Source organism: Saccostrea echinata, unplaced genomic scaffold (genome assembly GCF_033153115.1).
Source record: "Saccostrea echinata isolate AGI-Se365-2 ecotype Australia unplaced genomic scaffold, CSIRO_AGI_Sech_v1 ptg000009l, whole genome shotgun sequence".
NCBI classification, from domain to species: domain Eukaryota; kingdom Metazoa; phylum Mollusca; class Bivalvia; order Ostreida; family Ostreidae; genus Saccostrea; species Saccostrea echinata.
Window position 1 is genome coordinate 53,973,407 of NW_026889758.1, and position 25,496 is coordinate 53,998,902.

Here is a 25,496-nt window from a genome sequence, read left to right on the forward strand (position 1 = left end):
AACATGGCGGTGGTAATTTGCTTTCTGTTTGTTCATTTTCTTATAGGGTTGGTTTCCAGCAATGGTGAATACCAGAAAGAAAAACTGGTGTCGGTTTCAGCGACTACAGGAATGCCATGGCCCCTACCTCAGCAATATTCATCTACACCTGATGTTTACACAATAAATCGGAATGCATTTAAATTTAAAGCGACTGGCCAAAGCTGTGATATCTTAGAATCTGCTTTCTTCCGTTATCAGACAATTATTTTTGGAATGAGAGAAGAAACTCTGAAATTCCACCCGAAGAATTCTCTTAAAGCTGGTTCTCTTACAGTGTTGAATGTCAACGTCAAAAACAAATGTGACCGGTATCCATACCTTGGAATGGATGAATCTTGTAAGTGAAACAGGTCTAGGAAAATCACTATATTTAGCTATATAGCTAAATCTACCTATATAGCTTTATTTACCTATATAATATAGCTTTATTTAGCTATTTCAGAGTAAATTTCTGTTTTATGAAAAGCAGACAAAAAGTTGCATAATGAGGCAGTATTAGTTTTCAGCTTTGAAATGGACTGAAAACAATTCACCAAAAACCCACTTTTAAAAATGTTTCTCCTTTTGTGCAATTGCAATCAAAGATCTAAAAGTTTTGGGGCTATGTATAACAGTTAATCTGTGAATAAGCAGCTACTTTAACAAAGAAAAGCAGTTTTGGTCAACAAGATAATTGATTGGTAATAATTCAGCTCAATGCAAGGCAATCACACTTAGTCATGCCTCATCGCACTTCCAGTAATGGACAGCTATCCAAACAATAGAGATGCATTTTTTGGTTAAATAGTGTTTAAAAGAGGCAATGTTTTTACTATCTATGCCCTAGGTTGTTTTTATCAAACCTTTTTTAAAAAATATCAGCCATAATTTTCATGCGACTTTTTGTTTGCTTTTCATAAAACAGAAACTTATTCTAAAATAGCTAAATAAAGCTATATTATATAGGTAAATAAATCTATATAGGTAAATTAAGCTATATAGCTAAATATAGTGATTTTCCTTGACCTGTGAAACACCCCTCCCCTTTTTCTTTTGTTTATTGTTCACAACAACAACAATAATAACAAAAAAAAAGTTCTCAAGTGTTTTCAAGTTTGTCATTCCAGGGAAACTTGAATAATCAACTTAAGCATTGTTGTTGTCATCGTCATACACTTTTCACATTTTCATCTTCTTCTCAAGAACCACTAGGCCCCCCCCCCCCCCCAAAAAAAAAAAAAAAAAGAAAAGAAACTTGAGTGAAAGGTTTCTGGGGTAGTAAAAATTCAAGTTTGTTCAAATTATGACTCCCCGGGGTATGATGGGGCCACTTTGGGCAATCAAAGTTTTATACAATGTAGGAATACATAGGAAAAACCTTTAAAATTCTTTTTATCAAGCAAAGACATGATTAATCATTTATGTATGGAAGCATCATCAGGTAGTGTAGATCCATGCAATTTTGTGCAAATTAATTATGAACTCCGGCTGGGGGGTAGATGGATACCTATGGGCAATCAAATTTTACATAGGAATACATAGGAAAGTCTTTAAAAATTCTTCTTCTAAAGAACAGCAAAGTCATGATTAATCATATTTACATAAAAGCATCTTCAGGTAGTGTACTCTCAATTTTGGCAGTCAGTGTTTGACAAAGGAAAACATTATAAAGAAAAATCCTTCAAATTCTTCTTCTCAAGAACAGCAAAGTCATTATTTGTCATATTTGTATGAAAGTATCCTCAGGCAGTTCTCAGGTGGTGTAGATTCAAGTTTGTTCAAATCATAATCCCTGAGGGTAGGGTACAACCTACTTCAGCATGCTAGAGGTTCACGGCGAGATACTTTTGACTTGGCGCCGCGTAACCTCTAGCATCCATTGTAAAAATTCTCGCCGCTGGAACCCCAAGTGGAAATAAGTTGTTTAACTAAAAATTCAGGCTTTAAACATTAACGAATGACACGAAACAATAAAATATTCACTATCTGCGATAAAACTTACACAAAAAACAATGTTAATCTTTCTTATTAGCGATAAATCTATTATTTTTAAAATTGAAGCAGAAATTAAAACAAGTCATCTGTTTGAAATTCGGGAATAGAGTGCAGAAAATCTGACGAAATGAAACTAGTTTTCTGCTATGAAATAACTGAAATTTTTGTTTTCTGACTAGCAATCTGCAAAATTAACATATAAATATATATATATATACTCAGGTGAGCATTGTGACCCTTGGGCCTCTTGTGTTTCTTCATTTGACTTAAATTGGCTTATTTATTAGTATTACACGTATACATATTGTCTTTTAGATAACTTGACGATTAGTGCAACAGGAGCCACACTTAATTCAAACAGTGTTTGGGGTGCCTTAAGGGGGATTGAAACTTTCAGTCAGTTAGTCCTACAACAAGATACAAATATGGTAGGTAGCTCTGAATTCTGAACAATTTTATTTTTGTATTTTGGATATGCATAAAATAAATTTAAATCATAGATATATATATACTAAATATCTGTTTATTTTAAGTACGTGTATATATTTTTTTCATATTGCATGTGAAGTTTATATTTGCGATAACATTATATTTTGGTAGTTCTTCGTGAATGGTACAACAATATCGGACTACCCACGATTTCAGCACAGGGGGCTCTTATTGGATACCTCCAGACATTTCCTAGATGTGACTATCATCAAACAGAATCTGGTACTTTTATTCTCTGAAGAATATTTTTATTTTAAAAGTGCATTTTTGAAAGGGTCATCAAGTTAACTAATTTATAATATCTTCTTGTCACATTGTACCTTTACCAAATATGAATTAGCTGCATTTCCCCATTACTTCCAAGAAAATTTTTAACCAGACAAAAATTTTACTCTTCCTATCTTTGTGACCTTGTCCAAATACTTGGTAATCTAGGTCAAGGTCATGACACATTCTTTCTCATAACCTTTGTTTGTGCCAAGTGTGAGCTTTTAACCTTTTTTAAGTGAACTGGTCAAGAATTTTACAATTCTTATCTCTTTGATTTTGTTTAAGACTGCAGAAGATTTAATGGTATTGGAAATATGCAGCATAGGTATGTCATTTACCTCTGGAATGAGTACCCCCAATATTAAAGAAAGAATGGCAGTGTCCATGTTTTGCAATGGGGAATCCCAGATATGTGTCTGATTAAAACATAAATACATATAGGAGTTCACAATGGCACCATGTATTATGGCCATTAGGTTATGTGAAAGTCTCAATAAATTGCATTAGATGGTAAAGGAGGAGTTGCAGGTAAGGGATGGCTAACCCCAAGTGAAACGGATGTATGGACAGACACCCTCATCACTATATGGTCATCACTATATACACCTCCCCCCCCCCCCCCCAACTTTTTAAGCTGTGGGTATAATGACATAATCTGCATACTGTAAACCAACTATTATTCGTGTCATCTTTTATTCGTCAGTTTGAAATCAATCCGCGACAATTAATTTTCGGGACTGAGGAAACATTGTCTACAAATACAAAGCGAAATAAATGGTTCTCAGCGATTATTATTTGTGAGATAACGTAGGTCGCGAAACTTGCAAATATTTCTTGCACGCAAATAAAAGTTGGTTTACAGTATTTCCAATATTGCCAGTTAATGTTCCTCGGTCTTCAATTACAATGAGTCAGCTAGCACTACCTCTGTTCATAACCCACCAGGTTAAGTCCATAACTGACCTAAAGATATGATCAGGGAGTGCATAACAATTGTGAAGGTCACTGAAATTAGAAGTATAAGCTATCAAAAAAAACCTGCCTTTTTTATTTAAAAACCTTGAAAGCTCATACCAGTATATGGCACAAGTAAGTGGTTGTGTCTGAACAAGTTGTCAGGGAAAAAAGTCAAATTGTTCCCCTTAGAAATGGACTATCATGAATACACCCACTACATTCTCTTTTGTTAAATACATTGTTTTAATACAATGCAGTTTAAGCTTTCCTTAATGATTTGTATATGTTTGATTTGCCTTTATTTCAGCTTGCCATGTCACAGAGTAAATTCAATGTATTTCATTGGCACATTGTGGATGACCAATCTTTCCCATACACAAGTAAAAACTTCCCTGACATGGCGTCAAAGGTAAGTTGAAAATATTCTGTTATTACATGTATTTTCATGTGTGTATATTTATAAGAAGCAGTAAAGTTCAGGTCATTTCATTTTTCATTGCATCAGAGAATGACTGTAAATCTGTTACAGTTGTGCTGAGAAGTAGTACTAAAAATTGATTTTACCAGTAAAAAGCTTGATATTTCTCTGTATTTTAATTTATTATAATTGATCATTCTGCAGTCTATTATGTATGTGTGTTAGGTAACATAATGTGAGACAGTTTCAATTATCAAACAGATGGTCTCAAGTACTATTTCATGGCTCTTGAAATTGTTATATGATATTATTCAAGATGTGCACTAGGTGTGGATGTGAAACGAGATTCATTTTTTGTGTGGAGTTACTGTACAGAGTTTGGGCCAACAATAAAAAATGTTTGATGTACTTTGATCGAACGACCAAACATTCAAAATTGCCCCTACCCAATCATTTTTTTAGTACTTTAATTTTTAAATTTTTTTTTTGTTTATGGGAAAATGCAGATGATATCTGCACATATCCATGGTATTCGGGATATCAGTGTTTGAGATACCAAAGTTCAACTGTATATGTCTGGGAGATTCTCTCTGGTAAAAAAAAATAGGTCCAACTGCAGGTGACACATTCACTAATAGAGTTTATTGTTCAATTTACTACAGTTTTATTTGCATTTTCTCCTAAATGAGTATTTAATCTTATTCAAAGTATCTTTTGGTTCAATGGTGTGAATTCCAAGGGGAGATAATCTAGTGAAAAAATGAGATGATCATTAGATGTAGAGAACAGCTTATATATATATATATATATATATATATATATATATATATATATATATATATATATATTTATTTATTTATTTATTTATATTTATATAACCATTTGAAAATTTACAAATGAGTGTACTTGGGTACATACATACTCATAAATTAAAAAGGAAGTAATATATGAACACAACATAAAGAAGGAAGAATTTGTACGGGAAATATTACTGCATATCAACAGTCACTAACATCAGACAAGAAAGTTTTATATATAGTCCTAATCTCTTGTAAATATTAATCTGAAAGAAGCAGAAAGATTTGTTAGTACAATCAAACCCTGTTATCTTGAACTATGTAGGGCCCAAAAAACTTCAGAAATGTCCAAGGATTTGAGATAATATCAAGTTCAAAATACATAAAGAAAACGAAGTTGAGAGTTCCACCTCACTTTGACATATATATGGTATCTGAGACATCAAAGTATCAGATACCGGTACCTATGTTTAATTGTAAATATGTATAAGTTTCTTCTTTAAATCAGAGTGCTAAGAAATCACTAATTTTCGGGGGGTGGGGGGGGGGGGTAATTTTCGTTGTTTACATGGTATGAAGATATCCAGGCCACGAACTCATGTCCTCCATGAACTCTAAATTTTCAAATAAATAACAACTAACCACTTATTCATCCATGAAATTCAATCCCCACAAACCAATATTTTCCCTAAAATCACAAAAATTTGACCCCTTGAAAATCTGTGATTTTACAGTATTTTTATTTCAGGGTGCCTATGATTCTAGACACATCTACACCCAGGATCAGATTGCAGAAATCATTGAATTTGCCCGAATTCTGGGTATCAGAGTAATTCCAGAGTTTGATTCACCAGGTAAGGTTATGACAATATATTTAATTTAAGTAAAATTTTAACATGAAAATTTCCTTGTGTAAGAATCAATTTAAGTTCAAGTGCAAAAAAAAGAAAAAAAATTAACAGAATTTTTCTAAAAGTTTAATGCATAGGAGGTTTAATTTTTAAAAATTAGTAAAATTTAGTGTGTGACTGATTAAACATGACATAGGGAATGATTACTGTATATGGTATACAATTTGTTGACTTAAGCTTTTTTGATCAGGAAACAGTCAGTCACTGACTGTTTCCTGATCAAAAAAGCTTAAGTCAAGAAACCATAAAACAGTAATCATTCCCTATGTCATGTTTAATTTACATATTCTACAGGACTGTGGAATCATTTTAATTCGTGACAGCCAATGTTTGTGGGCTAACAAAATTTTACTGGTTGGTAGGAATTTAATCTTTTGGGTATGATTCACATGTACAGAAGATTCATTCTTGGAGATCTGTGTAAATTTGTGGGTAAGGGTGACCCATGAAATCCTGAAACATTGCCCCCCCCCCCCCCCCCAACAGATGATGATTCCAAAATATTTGCCAAGCAAAAATGAAAAACCATTTGCAATCACTAATCCAACATACATGTTTCTGTTCTGCACTTAAATAATATTTGGTAAGTAGGACTAGTGATTGATGAAGACAAAATTAAGTCTTTGTTATATTAATTGAGACTTAGTTCAAAATCCTTCTCCATTCCATTTATACAGGTCACTCCCAGTCCTGGGGTAAATCAATCACAGACCTCCTGACAAAGTGCTATAGTGGAGGTAAACGTAATGGACAGTATGGACCTGTAGATCCCACCCTGGAGACCTCTTATGGCTTCCTGTCCAAGTTCTTTGCAGAAATTGGTAGAGTGTTCCCGGATCAGTACATTCACCTTGGTGGTGATGAGGTCAACTTTGATTGCTGGTTTGTACATTTCTAGTATTTTTCATCCTTGTTCAGAATTTGTCGAATTGAAATGAGTGATTGTTCCATATTCTTCTAAGTTTTTAGCTTTATTCCAACAAATGAATATAATAAATAAAATATCCTTTGTTTGGCAGAATGAGATGAAGGAATTAAATTTTTCTTTTTCAGGAAAAGCAATCCAAATGTGACAGCATTTATGAAACAGAAAGGCTTTGGAACTGATTATGCAAAGCTAGAAGAATATTATGTACAAAGGTGATTAAACCTGTACAAGACTATTCAAGACCTTAAACACATGTATATGAGAATTACATGGTCAATAACATATCAGTTTTGAAAGCCTGTTTGAGATTAAATATGACATCTTCTAAAACGTTAATATTTTCGAAAAGTTTCCTTAAACACCTTAGTCCTGGTAGAGAGTACAGTGTAAATCTATCTACTTTCTACCTACTCTTTATTCTAATATACCATACTTGTACCTAAAGTTTGAGTACACTACCTGTTAAAAATAACAACCTCTCTTTGGTTTGTGTAGATTGTTGTAAATGATATAATAACCTCTGTATGGTTTTTGTAGATTGCTGGATATTGTGGGTGGGCTAAAGAAAGGTTACATGATCTGGCAAGAAGTTGTAGATAATGGAGCCAAGGTAAGAATTCTGACATTTGAATATAACTTAAGTCATCCAAATGTAACCTTCATAACTGTCTGACAAGTAAACTATCTATAGATTACTTGCTTTGTCTGTCAGATCATTGATCATACATGTATTTCTGAAATCTTGACCTTTATCATCCAGTACTATTGACTTGAATACGAAGTAAATATGAAAATTATTTTAAAATTCTTGGTTTGATAAAAGTTTTCGATATTTAAGCAAGGAAATGAGAGTCAATCAAAATTTGAAGAAAAGTTACGAGTTAAGAATAATATTGAATAATGAATTATTATAAGGGATTAAATATGAATATTAGGGATGGCAATTTCTAATCAGTTAACCAGTTACTTGGTCGGAACGGTGGTAATCTGTTATAAAATCTGTAATCGGTTATGGGAAAAAATTAATATATGTGTAAATTTAAACACAATTTCCTGAAAATTCAATTAAAAAAAAAAAAATATATCTGAAATGTTAGCACTTTCACCTATCTATTTAAGCTGATTCGGAGATAATCAAGACTCCGCAGATTGACATAGTGGGGGTAATTGGTCAGTTTTGGAGGTGTTAATTGCTGTTTAAACACCATGTCATTACCCAACCTGTCAAGTGTTTCTTTAATCTTGATTTTAATTAAATGATAGTCGAGTATTGTGAACTGATTACATTCGTATAATGTGTACCTTATGTCTTCTATCCTTTGCAGTTACCTATCAAATTATAGTATAAAACAAACAAAGTTAATTAAGCGATAGTTCAAACTTAGTTGTGATTATGGTGACAATGCAGAATGAACTTGCGTGACATCTGTTCTGAAATGTTTCTATAAATGTAACTGATACTTCAGGCATGTAACATGTTTTTCCCAATTAAAATTGAAATAAAACGAAATCATATATAGTTTTTTGATAAAATATAAACATAATATTACTACATGTAATGTCTTTATAGTCTTCTTCAAATTATTATGATGAAATATATTGAAAATTTTTGATACGATCAACCGATCGTCTTGCGGTTGACCGATTATGCAATTCTGTATTCAATTGCCATCCCTAATGAATATACTACTGAAATCTTAAATGATATTCCTGTATGTTAACAGATTTCAAAGGAAGCAATTGTAGAGATTTATAGAAATTCAGCGTACATGCTTGATGTGTACCTTACAACACTTAAAGGTTATAGGACAGTTCTTCAAGCATGCTGGTATTTAGACTTAATCAAATATGGCGTTCAATGGCAGGCTTTCTATGCCTGTGATCCAGGAAACTTCAATGGTATGGATTTCATTACTGGAGCATTCATACCTGTACACTTTTCCTCTAACTTAGATGTGTTACATTTTCCTCTCCAGTAGCTTTTCATTCAATTTAATATTGATGTGTGTGAAATATACTAGCCAGCCAGTCTGAGATTTTGATTCTAATACAAAAGTTTCCAGTATAACTCATTTATATTTAGGCTGATTTAATTCTTTTCTTGCCGAATTAACTCTGATGACTATACTTTTTTACTAAATTTATATACCTGTGTACATGTATACTGATTTGTTAATCTGAGCTTTATTAATTCTATCATTTTATAATCATAAGACTAAAGTCTCACACACACAAAATCTGAATGAAAAATAGAATGCACCTGTAAAACAACACACACAGTAGAACACACCAGACTTATTTGTACAAATTTTACACTCCTGCACCTTTAAAGCACAATCATGGGTATTTTTGATAAAAAATTTAAAAGAGAGGAACAATTTGAATTTTTGAATGAGTTTCGAGTCTTTTCTGTTAGAAGCACTTTAATTTATTGAATGAGTTGTGGGTTTTTCCTGTCAGAAGCACTTTATTGAATGAGTTTTGGGTCTTACCCGTCACAAACACTGTCATGAAAGAGTTTTGGGTCTTTCCTGTCAGAAACACTCTTCAATAATAACTTCAAGACTGATTATTGTTTTGTACTTACTTTCTTATTAAAGGTTTGAGTGTCTTGGGCAGTTTTCATGCTTGAATTCTGACAGCCTTGATAAATCAGTTGGTAAATGTTGTGTATGTTCTTTCAGGGATAATTTCGTGTAATGTTATCCTACCCTTGAAGTTTGCAATTTTAAAACTGATTTACATATTTATGAAAAAAAAATGCACAGTTAAGTTATTTCTGTACCCCAAATGTGTATGCAAATACCAACATGTTTGTTCATCCATCACTTTCCAAATAGGAAAGGTTTTCAACCAATAGCTGACCAAGAAAAAAAAAATTATTGAAAGTATTTGTATTTAACATAATTTTTTCCTCATAAACTTTTTTTTTTTGGAAGGGGGGGGGGGGGTTTAGTGTTCAGAGTTTCATCAAATTTTTAATGTCCAGAAGTATCAATATTCCATTTTCTTTCAGTATCTGTATTTGAAAACGATATCAGTCTCATATGTGTAGCTTAAACAGATTTTCAATAAGTTGTCCTTAAGATCAAATGTTGTGGTAGACAAAGCTTGTAAACTAGTAGGGAGTTGTCAATCCTGGTGTACCTATATTTTTTATCTCCTATCTGACTTGGTAAATTTCTCCTCCTCTTTGAACAGATATCAAAGGACACTATTGTTGAGATATATAAAAACGAGAACTACATGCTCCACGTGTTTGAGACGACACTTAAAGGTTACAGGACACTGCTTCAGGCCTGTTGGTATTTAGACATTATCAAGTATGGCGTCCAGTGGCAGGCCTTCTATGCCTGTGATCCCCATAATTTTTTTGGTATGATTTTCAGAAGCTAGACATATTTGTTTCCATTTTGGGTTCTCTTTCTTTACTGATATGTGCTCTTCCACATGAAAGTTGTCATTGTAGCTTTGTAGCCTGTTGTCTGCAATTATTGACTTGCAAGTCAAAATTGAAGCTCTTTTACTTTAAACTAACTGACTTTCTAGTTGTCAAGGCTTACAAGGAATATAGTGATTGTTTTATTTCAAGTCTTATGGATGCACATACACAACAGTTATTCCAAATTCAGATTTTATGAACTTGTCATGAAAATTACATGTGATATCACCCCACCCCCTATTTTCATCAGTTGATACACACACATGCAGGATGCTAGATTATTTTTTTAAAATAAAATTAGATGCATGAGACAGTGTCATTATTGAAAAATGAATTTAAATGTGCATGTGCAAAGGTGATATGTATCATACCATTGAAGTTCATCCAGTGAATTTATAGAACATATCTATAATTTATCATTGAACAAATTAACTTTGAAACTGTCCTTTGAAATTCACAGGAAATTCATTGTGCAAAAAAGATAGTTAATATACACAATATGATATTTTTTTCAAATATTCTTCATTGAAGAAAAAAGTCCAAAGTTATAAGTTTACAATTTAGTGTATTCCTTGTATATTTATTTTGGATAAATGTTGAATTTCTTAAGGTAAAACCAGATACAGTAGTGGAGGTTTGGAAAAGAGGTTATCTACAAGAACTATACAAAGTTACTTCCCTTGGTTATAAAGCTCTTCTCTCCTCGTGTTGGTACCTAAGTGATATAGCCTACGGAATAGACTGGCCCAATTTTTACAATTGTGACCCAGATGATTTTTTTGGTATTAACAAGTACTTAATTTCCAAATGCATTGGATTTTGTTTTGGACTTACTAATCTCTTAGAGCTGCTGTACAAATCCTACCATTGAAGTTACTGCAAAAACTCATTTAAATGTTTTAAAAAACATATTACTAGCACTGTATTGAGATATGTTTTGGCCTAGGATGCCCCAAATAGCTATGCATTTGGATACCAGCAAGTTTGAAAAATTATCATCTCTTTTAAAGGGGCTTAGACACAGATTTGAAGTTAATATTCAATTCAGAGAAGACAAGTGAGAAAGCAAAACCAACTCACCAGTATTGTCAGTCAGTGCTCAGTGATGTGTGCAGAGTTTAACAAATTGAACACACCTGTGAAACATAAACATTAACAATAACAGAGCTCGTGCCCAGTTTACAAAACTAGTTTACGTTTCACGGGTGTGTTCAATTTATTAAGCTGCACGCATCACTGATCATGGACTGACAATACTGGTGAGTTGGTTTTGCTTTCTCATTTGTCTACTCTGAATTTTCTGGATTATTGTTTTAATATTTTTCATTAATACACAAAAAAATTTCATTTCTACTTTTTTTTAAGTATTAAGGATAAAGTTTACTTCTTAAAAGTGCAAGGATGTGCCAATCAAATGCGTCCCGAAATTCGTAGTTTCAATAATTTCTAGATAAAATAATTTTTTCATTATATTTCCATGTGAAGAGCTATAGCAACATATTAGTCATGATATTATACAGAAAATTTGAGAAAATATAAACTTCAAATCTGTGTCTAAGCCCCTTTAAAGTGAGTTTATTTTCATTGCGGCCTAAATTTAATTTTGTAATATGTAAATTTCACAAAAAGGTTAAACCAGACACAGTTGTAGAGGTTTGGAAGGATGGCTACCAGGAAGAAATGAGCAAAGTTACTGCCCTGGGTTATGAAACGCTCTTGTCCTCTTGTTGGTACCTTAACTACATCTCCTACGGATCAGACTGGCCAAAATATTACGCTTGTGATCCATATAACTTCAATGGTATGATACAAATAATGCCTTGCTGCTTTTGTGGTTCAGATGAAGCTTAGTATGATTGTAAATTTGAGTGTTACCTCCCTGGCTTAATCATATAAAAACCAACATACAATTATTTGGATTTCAAACCTTCTAATGTCACTTGAAAATTTTCATGAAAAAAAGTACAGATTCATCAAATTAATTTGAATTTATCATAGGATTTTGTCAATCTCATACAGTGATTCAAAAATCAAATTTTGCGAATTTATAGGGTCAGCTTGTATTGAACTTGAGAATTCAATATAGGTGAAAGTACTCTTTAGTGTTATCATAAGTAGTACTAGCACAAACGCATACACAAACATTATTCCTTAATATTTTGTGTAACAAATATTTCCTATAATTCATGACGTTGAAGCAAATTCAAGTTTATTTACAGTAAATATACAAATTGAGTGTATTGTTCGGACATTATATTCTGTACATTACACATTGTTAGTGGAAGCACAGTATTGAATGTCAAGGCTATTAGCTAATTAAGTCTGGGTGCAGCATGTTTTCCTCTGCATGGCAATACTGTTTATTACAATATTATGATTTTTTCTTGTTTGATGGTATGCTATCATTTTTTCATTGCTTTTGTTTCAATGAAATTCATAATGATTTATGAAAAATATGAAATTAATCTTAATTAATTAAATTTGCTCAACCAGTAATTCTAAGTGTATATACATGTATATATGTACATAAATACAAATGTATACATCTTTTGATTCATCAATCACTGATCTTTTGACCTTGATTTACAGGAACAGCTGAGCAGAAGAAGCTTGTAATTGGAGGAGAGGTGTGTATGTGGGGGGAATACGTAGACAACACCAATGTACTCTCGCGAACATGGTGAGTATTAGATATAGAAAAATCATCAAGGAGTGGTAAATAAAATTTCATACCATAAATAAATTATTTAATGAGAGTGATAAGTATTGGTACTCTAAATATATACAATGTAAAAATGTATATGCTCCATAAACTGGAAAATTTCTAAAATTTTCTGTGTAACAGAATTGGAAAAAATTACTATAAGAGATTTTGTAATTGGATTACTGTAGATCACTAAATTTTCGTGACATCTTATTTTTGTGAGATAGTCGATGTCTGTTAAGTGAGACAAAATTTTCATGAATTGTGGTTATTGCTCCGTATAATCATAAAGATTACTATTATAAAAGAATTTGAAATTTTTGCGAGCACACTGTCTCGCATAATTACGCAAAAATAAAGTTCTTGCAAATAAAAGATGATTTACAGTATAAATCAAAGTATTGTAACTATTTATTTTTTGGCAATTATTTGTTTTGTTTTAAGAATGATTGCACAAAGTTCTAATTTATCTGTCAGGCCACGTGCCTCGGTGGTTGCAGAGCGTTTATGGAGTGCTCAAAGTGTTAAAGATGCTAACGCTGCTGCCCCAAGACTGGAGGAACATCGCTGTAGAATGATCAAGTAAGATAAAATTTTATCACTCGGAGACTGTGTCGGTCACATTTAGCTACTATTTAGGCATCTGCAAATGATACATTCATACACTTATGTGTACTACTGACCAGTTTATCTACTTCACTGAGAAAACAAATTCTGTTGATCATTATGTTTTTTGGGAGTTCAGTATTTTTGGATTTTGTATGTACCCCATTGTCCACAAACTTACAAATTCTAGATATCTTGAAATATAGGTGATGTCATTTTTACTAAATGTTCACCCACAAAATTCTGCCTCAGCATAACCGTAAATTTATTAAACAATGCATGAAAATTGGCTCACAGTAGAATTTTGCCACCAGGAGAAACTCAGTTTATAATTATGCACAAATTATTCTATGCTCTTTAATGTGAAGAGCAGAACTTGCTCATTGATTGCTAGTCATGTAAATATACAGAATGTTTAGAAAAAGAAAGCATATAATGAATGTTAACCAGAAATGTATGTAAATTGGATATGAAAGAAAAGATGAATTCAGGAAAATTTTGGATCTAAGTTATCTTCTTCTTAAATTGTGCATTATATTGATAAATATGTCGTGTTATTCTTTCAGGAGAGGTTTTCCAGCAGAGACGGTGAATGGACCAGGCTTTTGTCCCCAGGAATATGCAATACCAGTCTAGATAATTCTAGACAAACCAATCTAAATAATTCTAAGCATACTAGTCTAGATAATTCTAGGCATACCAATCTAGATAATTCTAGGACCCTATCTGTTCTCAAGAAAAGAAAAAAAAACAATCATAACACTTTTCCATACTGTGCATTAAATAGAGATTTTGTATTTTTTGTATTAGTGCTATATGTAATTATATATATTTCTACTCAGTATTTTTATATGTAGAAAAATTAGCATGGAGTACACAGTACTTGTCAGCTGTATGACTGTAGCGTAAATTATGGTTGTTTAGTATCATGTGTACATATATACCTATCATATGCTAGTTATTACACGATTGTTTTAACGTTAATCATGTTAACACTATAGCTACAAGCACATTTGAATTAGGTTTCAGAATAATTTGATTTTGAATGTACAATTACTTACGTCCCAATTTGTACATATTCTTATGTTTTCTGTGATATTTATCTAGCTACTTGTACAGATAATTCAAGCACAGGCGTAAATATTTATGTTATCTGCTGTAAGTTTGGAAGGTATACATGTACTTGCTCATTCCTGTGATTATCTTGTCAATTATTATCATTGTTACCAGTTTATGTTCTCACAAAAAAGCATAAATGCAAACATTCCATGTGTAAAAAATGGTGTAATTACAAATGTACATGTGTAAATGAAATACATCTTACTATAATGGAATGTGATGATGCTAGTACTCTAAATTTATGTACCGGTACCAAAAACTTCATTTTATTTTTCTTGATTTTTTATTTGTGATTATGCAACCTTGCAAAATAAAAAAAAAGATAAGTGAAACTTAATTTTGTGTTGTATACATGTATATCAAATACTGTGGAATCATTTAAATTCGTTGGGGTCAATGTTCGTGGGCAAGCAAAATTTTATTGGTTCGTGGGGATGTAATTTTGTGGGCAGCTCATTTATTTGGTAGATTTAATTAATCAGCATGTTGACAAAAAAAATGTTCGTGGGGATGTAAATTTGTGGAAAAGGGTGACCCACGAAATCCACGAACATTGATCCCCCACGAACAATGATGATTCCACAGTACTTTGTGTATTTTGTTCTAGATATTCAAGGTATCTGTCATCATTTAATGCTGTTTGAAAGAATTTTTTTTATACAAAGCATATTTTTTAACGAGTCACTTATAACCATGGGGTCAAATTTTCGTGGTTTGTGGAAAAAAGATGGTTCATGAAGATTTGACCTAGTGGTTGAAGGACAAACATGATAATGTAGTTTGAGATTGTAAGATTTGGTGATCATGGAGGACACAAATTCTTGGGTTTCCTCAAACCACGAAAACAACGAAAATTAACCCCTACGAAAATCAGTGATTCCACAGTATCTTATCGTCTGTTTGCGTTACAGTGAAATGAAAACCGTTTTTTTTTTCCACTGCAAAATTTGGTCACCAACTTATTTTTGAAGGAATCAAGTCCACATCTTGTATTTCTTGTGGCCTTCAACTCGACTTTCAGTTATATTGATAACACTCCATTAATTAACAATAGTTTCTTGCATTCATATGTCTTCCCATTACTAGTATATTCCAGTGAACTTGAATTAAAAGAGACCACAGAGTCTGCCACATCTGTCAATATTTGGATATTTTACAGACTATAGTCGATAAGAACTAACTAATATAAGGAAATTGCATGACAAACAAGATGATATCAGCTTTTGCATTGTCAGCTTTTCTATTAATGTAGTTATATTCCACTATCACCTGCATATAGTGTTTATGTCTACAAACATTCGATACTCAAGAGAACTGAGGCAGTCTACAGACAAATAAGTTGTGATGTTACAGGGATTTCAACAACCTCGTTTAAAGTCAGCTTTTCGTAAATTCTATGGTCGTTATAATGACCCTGTTAAATACAGCCCATCACTGGGTCGTATTTTGACTAACATATTTCAAACCAATTGATTAGGCCTTTGTTTGTATACTTAATTTGACTACCAAATATTCCATTTACCTGATCCATACAAAAGGACACGGAGGGTATGAATCATCGGCAGGGAACGCTTAGTCCTCCTAAGCACCTGATCCCACCTCTGGAATTTCTGTGGGTCCGTTTGTTTTATGCCCTGTTCACAGATTTTTTTTGTTAGCTCACCTGAGCTGAAAGCTCAAGTGAGCTTTTCTGACCACCCGTTGTCCATCGTCCGTCCGTCTGTAAACTTTTCACATTTTCAACTTCTTCTCAAGAACCACTTCTTGGGTGAAGGGGAGTTTAAATTGTTAAAATGAAGGGCCAAGCCCCCTTCAAAGGGGAGATGATCAAGAAAAGACAAAAATTGGGTTGGGTCATTAAAGAATCTTCTTCTCAAGAAGCACTGGGCCAGAAAAGCTGAAACTTATGTGGAAGCATCCTGGGGTTGTGTAGATTCTAAATTGTTCAAATCATGACCCCAGGGGGTAGGGTGGGGCCACAATAGGGAATCCAAGATTTATATTGAAATATGTAGAAAAAATCTTCTTCTCAAGAACCACTGGGCCAGAAAAGCTGAAACTCATGTGGAAGCATCCTGGGGTACTGTAGATTCTAAATTGTCCAAATCATGACCCCCGGGGTAGGGCGTGGCCACAATAGGGAATCAAGTTTTACATTGAAATATGTAGTAAAAATCTTCTTCTCAAGAACCACTGGGCCAGAAAGGTTGAAACTTATGTGGAAGCATCCTGGGGTAGTGTAGATTCTAAATTGTTCAAATCATGACCCCAGGGGGTAGGGCGGGGCCACAATTGGGAATCCAAGTTTTACATTGAAATATGTAGAAAAAAATCTTTAAAAATCTTCTTCTCAAGAACCACTGGGCCAGAAAGGCTGAAACTCGTGTGGAAGCATCCTGGGGTAGTGTAGATTCTAAATTGTTCAAATCATGACCCCTGGGGGTAGGGCGGGGCTTCAATAAGTACTACAAGGGGGGATCAGGTGAAAAACAGCAAGGTCAAAATTACTCAGGTGAGCGTTGTGGCCCATGAGCCTCTTTTTTTTTTTAATTTTAGATGGAGCACTGTTTGTCATCTTCACCCTTTTCATTACAAATATTCATCGATTATTGTTTCCAATCATTATAATTACAAAAAAATTATACAGTGCCTAGATATCGAACATCTGAAATAATCCTCTTGCGTGTTCATTTTCTTCTCCCTACAACTGTAGTCCTACTTGACACGTCATTACTGGTGTGTGAATATAGCTTACAATGAGGACCTTAAATCAACTATTTTTAAAAGGAACAAAATTAAGAGAACCCCGATCTTTCAACTGGCGAAAAAAATCAAATATTACGAATCTGTCGAAGAATATGCCAGGCGATGGTCAAATATGAAGGTCTGGAGAAGACCTTACACTTTGTCAGAATGGATTAAATGTATAAGGTGGATACTAGAATATCTCCTGTTAAACAGTTAATGGGGCAAAATAAAAACCATCTATCCAATGTCTTAAGTTATTTAGAAGTAGAAAAAAGAGTTAGACAGGTTACATGATCAGTATAATCAGTACATGATCCGTTTCATATTTGGATATTTTACTAGAGAAGCCATTGATTGCAAACTAACAACTTAACTTTACGATAAATTTGATGACTTCAACTTTTCTATTGTCATGTAGCAAGAAAAAACCCTATGTTTCCCGGTTGATTTGATATACAAGAGCATGTTCAACGGACGATCATTTTCTAAAACGAGGCACACTTTTGACAAATAAGTTGATAATACAAGGATATCAAAGTCATCATTTTGCAAATTCAATGGTCTATAAAATGGTCTATAAAATGACCTTGTTTGAAAATACGATTTATCGTTAAGTTGAATATTGACTAAAGTCTTTCATACAAATTGTTAGGCTTTTATTTTCTCACTGAATTGTTTACGGATTTTTCGTTTACCCGATCATGAAGAGGCAGATGGTGGGTGTGACCGGTCGACAGAGGATGCCTACTCCTCCATAATTGTGGAGGAGTAGGTCTGTTTTCAGAGGTCCATGTTAATTCTGCTCACAAACTATATTGTATATTTGGACTCTTGAACACGATTTCTTTTCGTTATCGTAACAATTCATTCTATTTCGATTCCGGTTGCTTTATTTTATTTAGAATAAATGCATTTTATTCATTTTCAGTTTCCTCTCGAAGCTCAGTACTGAGAGATCGGATGCCCACCACAATTTTATTCATCATCATAATGAACCCAGCCAGACACGCTTAATTTTCTACAGAAAATTTTACATTTTGGATTATTTGGATCACTTTTCATCAGTTATAAATCAATTTACAAGTTCAGTTTCTTTGTGATTGTTCTATTTTATTCTATCAAAGTTTCCATCCAGAGAAGGAGTTATAAGGGGACCCCAGAAAGCCTTCACAGTGCTGAGTCTGGATCCAGACTTCGTCTCCTTTTGAGAGGTGTAATGTTCCTGTCATTGTTGCCATTGTATATACCGTTGAACTTAGTCCTTGTAAGTTGCTATGTGCGTCAAGGTTTAGTCTGGTTCCGTCTTTAGTCAAGTATGAATGGCAGTAACGACCATAATGTGTCAGATGTGTCCAAGTAAAGGCATAAACTCCGTCTGTAGGAGACGTGAAAATACCCGTGCCACTGTTGTAAGCACCACCATAGTTGGTGATAACAGAGTTGAACACGATCTTCTCTGTGTTGTAGTCCTTGCTTGAGCTTGCATAGGCTGTGAAAGCCACCACTGTGCCATCACCTGTGCTCAGAAAGAAAGATCTGTTATAGAAAATTTTAAGAAGGGAATCTCTCATCATTTATTTTTTCTTCTCTTTTAACAGAAGAACTGTTAATTGACAGTTATGTTGGAAACATGGAAATAGTTCGATTTTAGTTCAATCTATGAAAGCAGCTCTGTACTTATATGGAGGATGGGATAATAAGCTACAGTTTATGTAGCTGTATTTTTTTTTTTTATAAAGTCGTAAAGCAACATAGTAAAATATTCAGCAGGAAATTTCTTTCGAATATGATCACCTATAAACATTTGGTACCCCCAGTTAGTGAACATAAATACAAGCGATTTGGTACTAATTTTTAAAACATCCTGGCATAGAAATGCTTTCAGTCATTTTACTCGCAAGAATTAGATAATTATATGATCTCGTGTTGAAAATGCTATAAGTTCCTGTCAAAAGCTGAGCCATACATAAAATTTACCTGTTCGGGAAGATGTCGAAGCACTCTGGATTGATGCATTCAGGGTTTTCAAGTGATTTTGAGTATTAGACAAGGACGCTGATATCTGGTTTACTTGTTGCTGTATCGCTGACCTGAAGATGCTTGTATTGGTCATACTGACCCCTAGCAGTTTTCCCTTTGCTTCCTGTTCTGCGACAACATTGTCTATTCTAGACTTCGATATTTGCAGCACATTTGAAATGTTTTGGAGAGTCTTGTTCATTTCCCTCTCGAGGTCAAGCCTCAGTTGTCTTTCCTGGACAAGAAGCATTTCCTGGGCTGAGAAATTGGCCTGCAGCTCCTCCATTTCAAGTTCAAGCTCTTTCCTGAAGGTCCTCTCAAGGGTCAAGATTTGACGCAGAGCCAGAGTTTCTGAGGCGAACATCTGCTGTTGTAATGTTGTGATATTTCCTCGTAACTCCTTCTCCAAGGCCTCAAACCTCTCCTCTATCGTAGGACCAGTTCCTCCCGGATGAAGCAGTCCCTGTACTCCGAAAACCACGAACACAAAAAAGATGTAAACACAGATTCTCAACATTTTTCCTCAATGGCAGTTATATACAATTATTCAGTGCAGTAAATGAATAATTGTCCCGATATCAATCTCTTTATCAGTTTTTACTGACCTACCAGAGATAACCGGTAAACATCCTTTAAACTGTGCAAGATATACTTCAAGGTCATCAACATCTTCCTGTGTTTGTTGTTCTGTTTTTGATATCTTGCAGCTTCGGTTTCAAAATGTCTATGGATGCTGCTCTCAGACAGCGAAGTCGAGTCTGCATGAACAGCTCCCATGTGCTCAATTCTTTTGTTGTTGTCTTATTTTGGGGGGGGGGGGGGGAACTGATATCTCCGTTTCTGCTGAAGTGGATTTCAAACAAACACATTGTATTTCCAGAAGAAAATACACGTATCCTAAGCAAAATTTCTCAATTGTTTTAGACTTAATTTTATTTTCAATGTGAATTCTCCTCCATTGACCATTCAAGCCCACCATAATTTCGGACAATTTTATCGTCACTGTAATTCACTTAGTCCAAAGACCTTGTCATGATTTGAAGAAATCGATCATTACCCCAGATTTGCCTTAAAATCCTCAATTTTATAAACATCTCGAGCAAACAAACTTACCAAAGGAAATGCCACATAGGGATTTCGACGAGATAAACTTCTACTTTTTTAATTACTAGTATATTCTTTTAAATAATAATAGTATTAAGTAACATACGGCTCGGAAAATAGTTCCTCTGAAGATTAATGGGACATAACATGTAAGAAAATCAAGAACGTATTGCAGTATGTCATACCGACTGACTGGCTAGTTAATGCAAAATGATATTGCTGCAGTAGACATTATCTTGCCTGAAATGACAAATTAGTGCACCTAGGAAATATATACTTACATGTACCTCAAATACACATTGCTTTTATCCCCATATACTAGATTTTTTCTAGTCATTTTTCAGGAAAAAATGGCTTTATCTTTTGGGTATATCTTCATGATCTTTTGAAATTGTCTTTTAATTTAGTACTGGACACATAATAGTAGGCAATGATATTTGTATGTCGTATCAACTGGGTCCTGACGTCAGGATGGGTGCCTGTAAGTCCTATTGAAAATTTATTATACTCCTGGGCATGTAGCAAACAAACTAAATGATTACAATGGACAATGAGAAGGAAACAAATATACATAATGAATTTGATTCATTCAAATTAACAACAGAGCACCTATATATTTCTTAGCATTTCCGTGTCGGGGAAGTTGGGAGATTTCCATTCAAAGCAAAATGAAGCAACCCTGGAAGAAACATAAAAATACCATTGAAAGACTTCACCGAATAAAAATGTAGTTTTAATAATACCTTGATATTTGGCAAACTCATTCAAATCTCAAGCCAAGGTCCGGAGTTCGCTCATAGCTCTCTCCTACCAGAATGGGAGAGGATAGTACAATTTGGCCTTGGTTTGCGACGATGACTTAGTTTATTTATTTTAACATTTAAACGTGGGTAAGTTAATTATTCAATATTCAGTTTGATATATATATTAAAGATTGTACCTGCTATGACTGACTGAAAGCCTGCATTGTAGTCACATGTGACCTCGTTTGTTTTAAAATTAGCTCTGTCGTCAACATAATTATCATTTTCGTCTGGCCCGCCTACCAGGGCACCCCTGAGGACGTTGGGATTTGGGTTGCTGCTTCCAAATGTACTCCAGTCACAAGGCGCAGGCGCAGGAGAACAGGAACTAGAAAAACAATAGATGTATGGCAGTTTATACATTTCAACAAAGTTTCCATCAGAGATTTTGAAAATCAAACAAGTTTTAGTAGTGTATCCACAACTTTTAATTGCTTGCAAGCGTAAATTGCATTTTGTCTTTTCAAATTTATATGTACCTATCACGATGATGCGGCTTTAAGGGGTAACTTGATCCATAGCCTATAAAGTAACTAAAGTTTTTGTTGTTGTCGCCGACCATGTAGTGAATCTGTGACATTGCCCATGTCTTGTAAGAGTCGGCATTTCCAATGCCATTTTGCGCTGCTAGAAGCGAGATGAAAGCGGCATTTGCTGTTGGAAAAAATGCAAACTTAGAAAAATTATTGAACTAAAAAACAAAATTTTCATTTTTATCTAAAATAGTTTTTTAAAAAAAACCCTTAATTGTTATTGGTATAATGGTCGAAATGGTGTGACGTATAGATACTTCCTACATTTAAAGGAACATGTAAGTAATTTAATATTCTAGCAAAGCCTAAAGGTGCACTATTATTCGATAGAAAGGCGGGTCTTTTACAAATCAAAATTTGACTGAAATGCGTATTTCATCCGCAACTCATGCCAATTTCCTCACCGTAGCACATTTGGAAATTTGGAAATTAGAAAAAAATACATACCAGAGTATCTTAGTGACCCCCACTCCAACCTAAAAGCTAGGCCACAATTAGTATAGTTCAGGGAGCCACCCGGCATGTATGACGTCACAAATGCCTCGGTCCTAGATTTGTATATAGGTTTTTTGGTGGTTACATACAGGAGGACCTATAATGATAAATATTCAGTTTTTCTTGTCAGTATAGGGTGTAAACTGTAAACTATTGTTATAATAAGAAATATACTCGTATTATGCAACTAATCGTGTAAGTATGGGTGTTTCTTTTTTAAATTATAAAGAAATAGAAAAATGATATTTCTTTTCTTTTTTTTTCAAATATATGTGAATAAAATCAAAGCAATGCAGCAGTGTTTAATCAACGCAGCGATCCATAGGAAACTGAAAATTTAATTTTACTTTGTCTTTATATTAAAAAATATATATAAATTTTGAATAACCATGTCTAAAAACGCAAATAGTGATCATGTACACTAAATATTCTCAATTTTTTTTTTTTCAGAAACTCACTTGGCACAGAGCAGTTTTATCGTCCCAGTCAAAAGCCCAGGGAGCTATATCGCTAGCATACTCGTTATAAGCAGCCTCGGCTTCAGTTAGATAGGTGGCATCATTCGTTAACAGGTAGAGTAAAGTTGCACTGGTGCACATTTCATCTTGATAAATAGTGGACCTTTGAACAAATGAGGAAAATGTTAAACTTAAGATTTCACGCATACTTTTTTTTTCAATAATCGATTTGTCAAACGTTTATTCGCTATAAAAATACTACATATAAACCCATGACAAAATATATTTCGCCAAGTTTTAAATTCACTGAAAGTTCTTTACATGCAGTCAGATGTCATAGAGTAAATTAGCCCATTTTCGGACATTAATATAAAATATTGAGGGTGGGTGGCGGTATTTCCTGATTGGAGTACATACTTGTAGAATTTAGCCCCGTCACTAATGTCATCGTTGTATACGCCTTTAATTTTCTTAGAGAAACTGTACAAACTCTCGGCACTGGAGCGAAGTTTTTGAGAATATGCTGCATCTGCAAGTGCAAAATTAATTAAAAATATTAGGCATCATTGTCAGTTCTGAAATGCTATTGATGTCTATTTCATTTTCGTTTGTACGATTGTGAAGATTCAAAATTTATAAAGTCATTTCACCTTTATCTTTAAAGACCATAGCCCCAGCGGCCATGGCTGCTACCGTCTCTCCTACAACGTCACTTCCTTTTTTGTTGCTATCCAAATAATAGACGGGTCTGGCTGTTTTTATGTCCTCTGCTCGTCTCCAGAGAGAATGGTCCTGTTCACCATTACCAACCTTTTTAATAGTGTTCAATAACATAACTTCCTTTTAACATTCTTGGTACCTCAAACTGTATAAACTATTTAACATGAAGATTTATTCTCCCAAACCGAAAAAAAATAATAACCTGTGCATAATAAATTTGTTTATTGGAATTCCAACATTTTAGAAAGTAGTCCAATGACCATTTGATTGAGTTGTACATATTGTCAAGCTCCCCAGCTTGTTGATAGGCGTCTTTCCAGTAAAATAAACCAAGGGCAAGATTTGTGGTGGAACCCGCCATAGGGAGGTTAAAGTTCACAAGGTCACCAGCTATTTAAAAATATAAAAGAAATTCAAAATCCGATGTCCTTAACGAGTCTGTGGCTTTCTTAGTACACTTAAAAATGCGAGAATAAATTTGGACTATGAAAATTTTCGTTTTATTCCGATATTTTGTACTAAAAATAGTCAGAAAGGGAAAGCATCTTTAAATAATATTGTATGTGCGATTCTGCCCGAGTCCATTCGTGGCCGTTGGACCCCTGACAAACTTCATTCAATATTCTGTGGGCTGACTCGTTTTTCGGGAAAATTAAAAAAAAATCTTGATTGTTTTTCTTATCTCTAAACCTTTCGGTGACAAACAACCTGTAAGACGTGCATCGAGTTGTCAACTGCTTACTGACTGTCTACGTTTTTACGGTTTTATATTAACTGACGATGTGAGGATGGCATGATGGTAAAATTATTTAAGTCAATTCCGCCCTGCTCTGCTTGAAAAGCAAACGATGTTGTACCACCCCTTTTTTTAACTGAGCTATTGGGGAAAAAAACTGTTTGTCTTATTATCCTTCTGAGTGCATTGTGTCCCCAGAACAAATGTTTTGCGGGGTCTTCCCGATCTAGCACGATGTATCGTCATTTGATAACTGGTTCTTTTTGACATTGCTACTGATGGTTTCAAAAAAGGATGATGACCCAACTGATGAACAATGTATTTCAATGACATACCTGCTTCCACTATTCCAATAATCTGTCATCATATGGCATTACAAACTTGCGGAACAGCCGTAAATTCAGTATGCAAGAGAAGTGAACCTTATTGGTCATACTGTTTAGCTTAAATAAAGAACCAAACTTTGCACTGCGTACAAACTTGCAATTCTGTTAGATGTGTGTGATACAAAAGTCGATGGATGATTTTAAGGCATAAAAGAGTTGACTATAGACAATTGAATACTGGTATACTGTGAAGAAAGGTACATGTACATACTAAATTGCCTTACTAAGGAAAAAATATTGCTCTTTTTCCAAAATTGTAATAAGGGAATATCTTTGATGTTGCAATACTATTTTTCCCCATGTGTTTTATTAATGAAATTACATGTAAAAAGCCGAAAGTATACGAATACGTGTTAAATGTCATTCTAAATAGAATTTTTCCTACCGTCATACCATCCGCCGGTTAGGTCCTCTCCGTTAATACCTCTGTCCAATAAAGTAGCATTTTTCCTCCAAGAAATCCTGTTATTTGTCAGATAACCAGCCTGCTGGGCTTCGTAGAATAAAATAGATTCATGGAGAATGAAGCTGTAATTGTGTGCTGTGTTTACCGGTGCACTTGTTCTTCGTGCCTGACTTATTCCTGCCCAGAAAGCCATCAAAATTGCTAAAATGTACCTGGGTATTGCGAGAAAAAACTTTAATACAAATATTCATATAGTGACATTTGAATTAAGAACATTGCATTGTTGGCTTGCAGTTGGTGCACACTATTGGGGTGGCAACCATTTCATGGACTAACTTTCTCTGCTTGAATTTTGAAAAAAAAATTCTGAAACTCCTAGTTTAATTAATGACTTTATGAAAATCACATTTGTTCTGTCATATTTCTTGTAA

General features: G+C 33.9%; 3 protein-coding genes across 6 annotated transcripts; 1 reads left to right on the top strand and 2 right to left on the bottom strand.

The window, feature by feature from the left end:
• Positions 1-14,989, top strand: LOC133183121 (beta-hexosaminidase subunit beta-like). Of its 4 annotated transcripts, none has more exons than XM_061318083.1 (12): positions 1-379; positions 2,332-2,444; positions 2,617-2,727; positions 4,040-4,141; positions 5,696-5,801; positions 6,536-6,740; positions 6,912-6,998; positions 7,324-7,396; positions 8,511-8,685; positions 12,818-12,908; positions 13,410-13,514; positions 14,105-14,989. In XM_061318083.1, exons 1-12 carry the CDS (start codon positions 4-6, stop codon positions 14,172-14,174), a joined length of 1,614 nt encoding a protein of 537 aa, XP_061174067.1. In that variant the 5' UTR covers positions 1-3; the 3' UTR covers positions 14,175-14,989. The 4 variants fall into 4 exon arrangements, with proteins under 4 accessions (XP_061174067.1, XP_061174068.1, XP_061174070.1 ...); XM_061318084.1 differs by lacking the exon at positions 8,511-8,685 and adding an exon at positions 9,988-10,162; XM_061318086.1 differs by lacking the exon at positions 8,511-8,685 and adding an exon at positions 10,839-11,010.
• A 3,387-nt stretch (positions 14,990-18,376) lies between these two features.
• Positions 18,377-19,998, bottom strand: LOC133183972 (uncharacterized). The gene is made up of 2 exons (XM_061318843.1): positions 19,383-19,998; positions 18,377-18,921 (listed from the first exon to the last, which is right to left on the bottom strand). Exons 1-2 carry the CDS (start codon positions 19,939-19,941, stop codon positions 18,524-18,526), a joined length of 957 nt encoding a protein of 318 aa, XP_061174827.1. The 5' UTR covers positions 19,942-19,998; the 3' UTR covers positions 18,377-18,523.
• A 1,802-nt stretch (positions 19,999-21,800) lies between these two features.
• LOC133182893 (endoglucanase 4-like) lies at positions 21,801-25,258 on the bottom strand. The gene is made up of 7 exons (XM_061317741.1): positions 25,045-25,258; positions 23,740-23,927; positions 23,468-23,627; positions 23,235-23,346; positions 22,818-22,980; positions 22,312-22,456; positions 21,801-21,985 (listed from the first exon to the last, which is right to left on the bottom strand). Exons 1-7 carry the CDS (start codon positions 25,256-25,258, stop codon positions 21,801-21,803), a joined length of 1,167 nt encoding a protein of 388 aa, XP_061173725.1.
• Positions 25,259-25,496: the final 238 nt, after the last annotated feature.

Bases quoted from the DNA above. Each gene is read 5' to 3' on its own strand.
- LOC133182893 (XM_061317741.1), bottom strand. From the start codon at position 25,258: ATGGCTTTCTGGGCAGGAATAAGTCAGGCACGAAGAACAAGTGCACCG. The intron at 23,928-25,044 runs GTAGGAAAAATT...ATTTTTAAATAG, and splicing joins AACCGGCGGATGGTATGACG to CTGGTGACCTTGTGAACTTT. The intron at 22,981-23,234 runs GTATGTACTCCA...ATTTGTTCAAAG, and splicing joins GACGGGGCTAAATTCTACAA to GTCCACTATTTATCAAGATG.
- LOC133183121 (XM_061318083.1), top strand. From the start codon at position 4: ATGGCGGTGGTAATTTGCTTTCTGTTTGTTCATTTTCTTATAGGGTTG. The intron at 12,909-13,409 runs GTGAGTATTAGA...TTTATCTGTCAG, and splicing joins AATGTACTCTCGCGAACATG to GCCACGTGCCTCGGTGGTTG. The intron at 13,515-14,104 runs GTAAGATAAAAT...TTATTCTTTCAG, and splicing joins CATCGCTGTAGAATGATCAA to GAGAGGTTTTCCAGCAGAGA.
- LOC133183972 (XM_061318843.1), bottom strand. From the start codon at position 19,941: ATGTTGAGAATCTGTGTTTACATCTTTTTTGTGTTCGTGGTTTTCGGA. The intron at 18,922-19,382 runs GTAAATTTTATG...TTCTGAGCACAG, and splicing joins TTCGACATCTTCCCGAACAG to GTGATGGCACAGTGGTGGCT.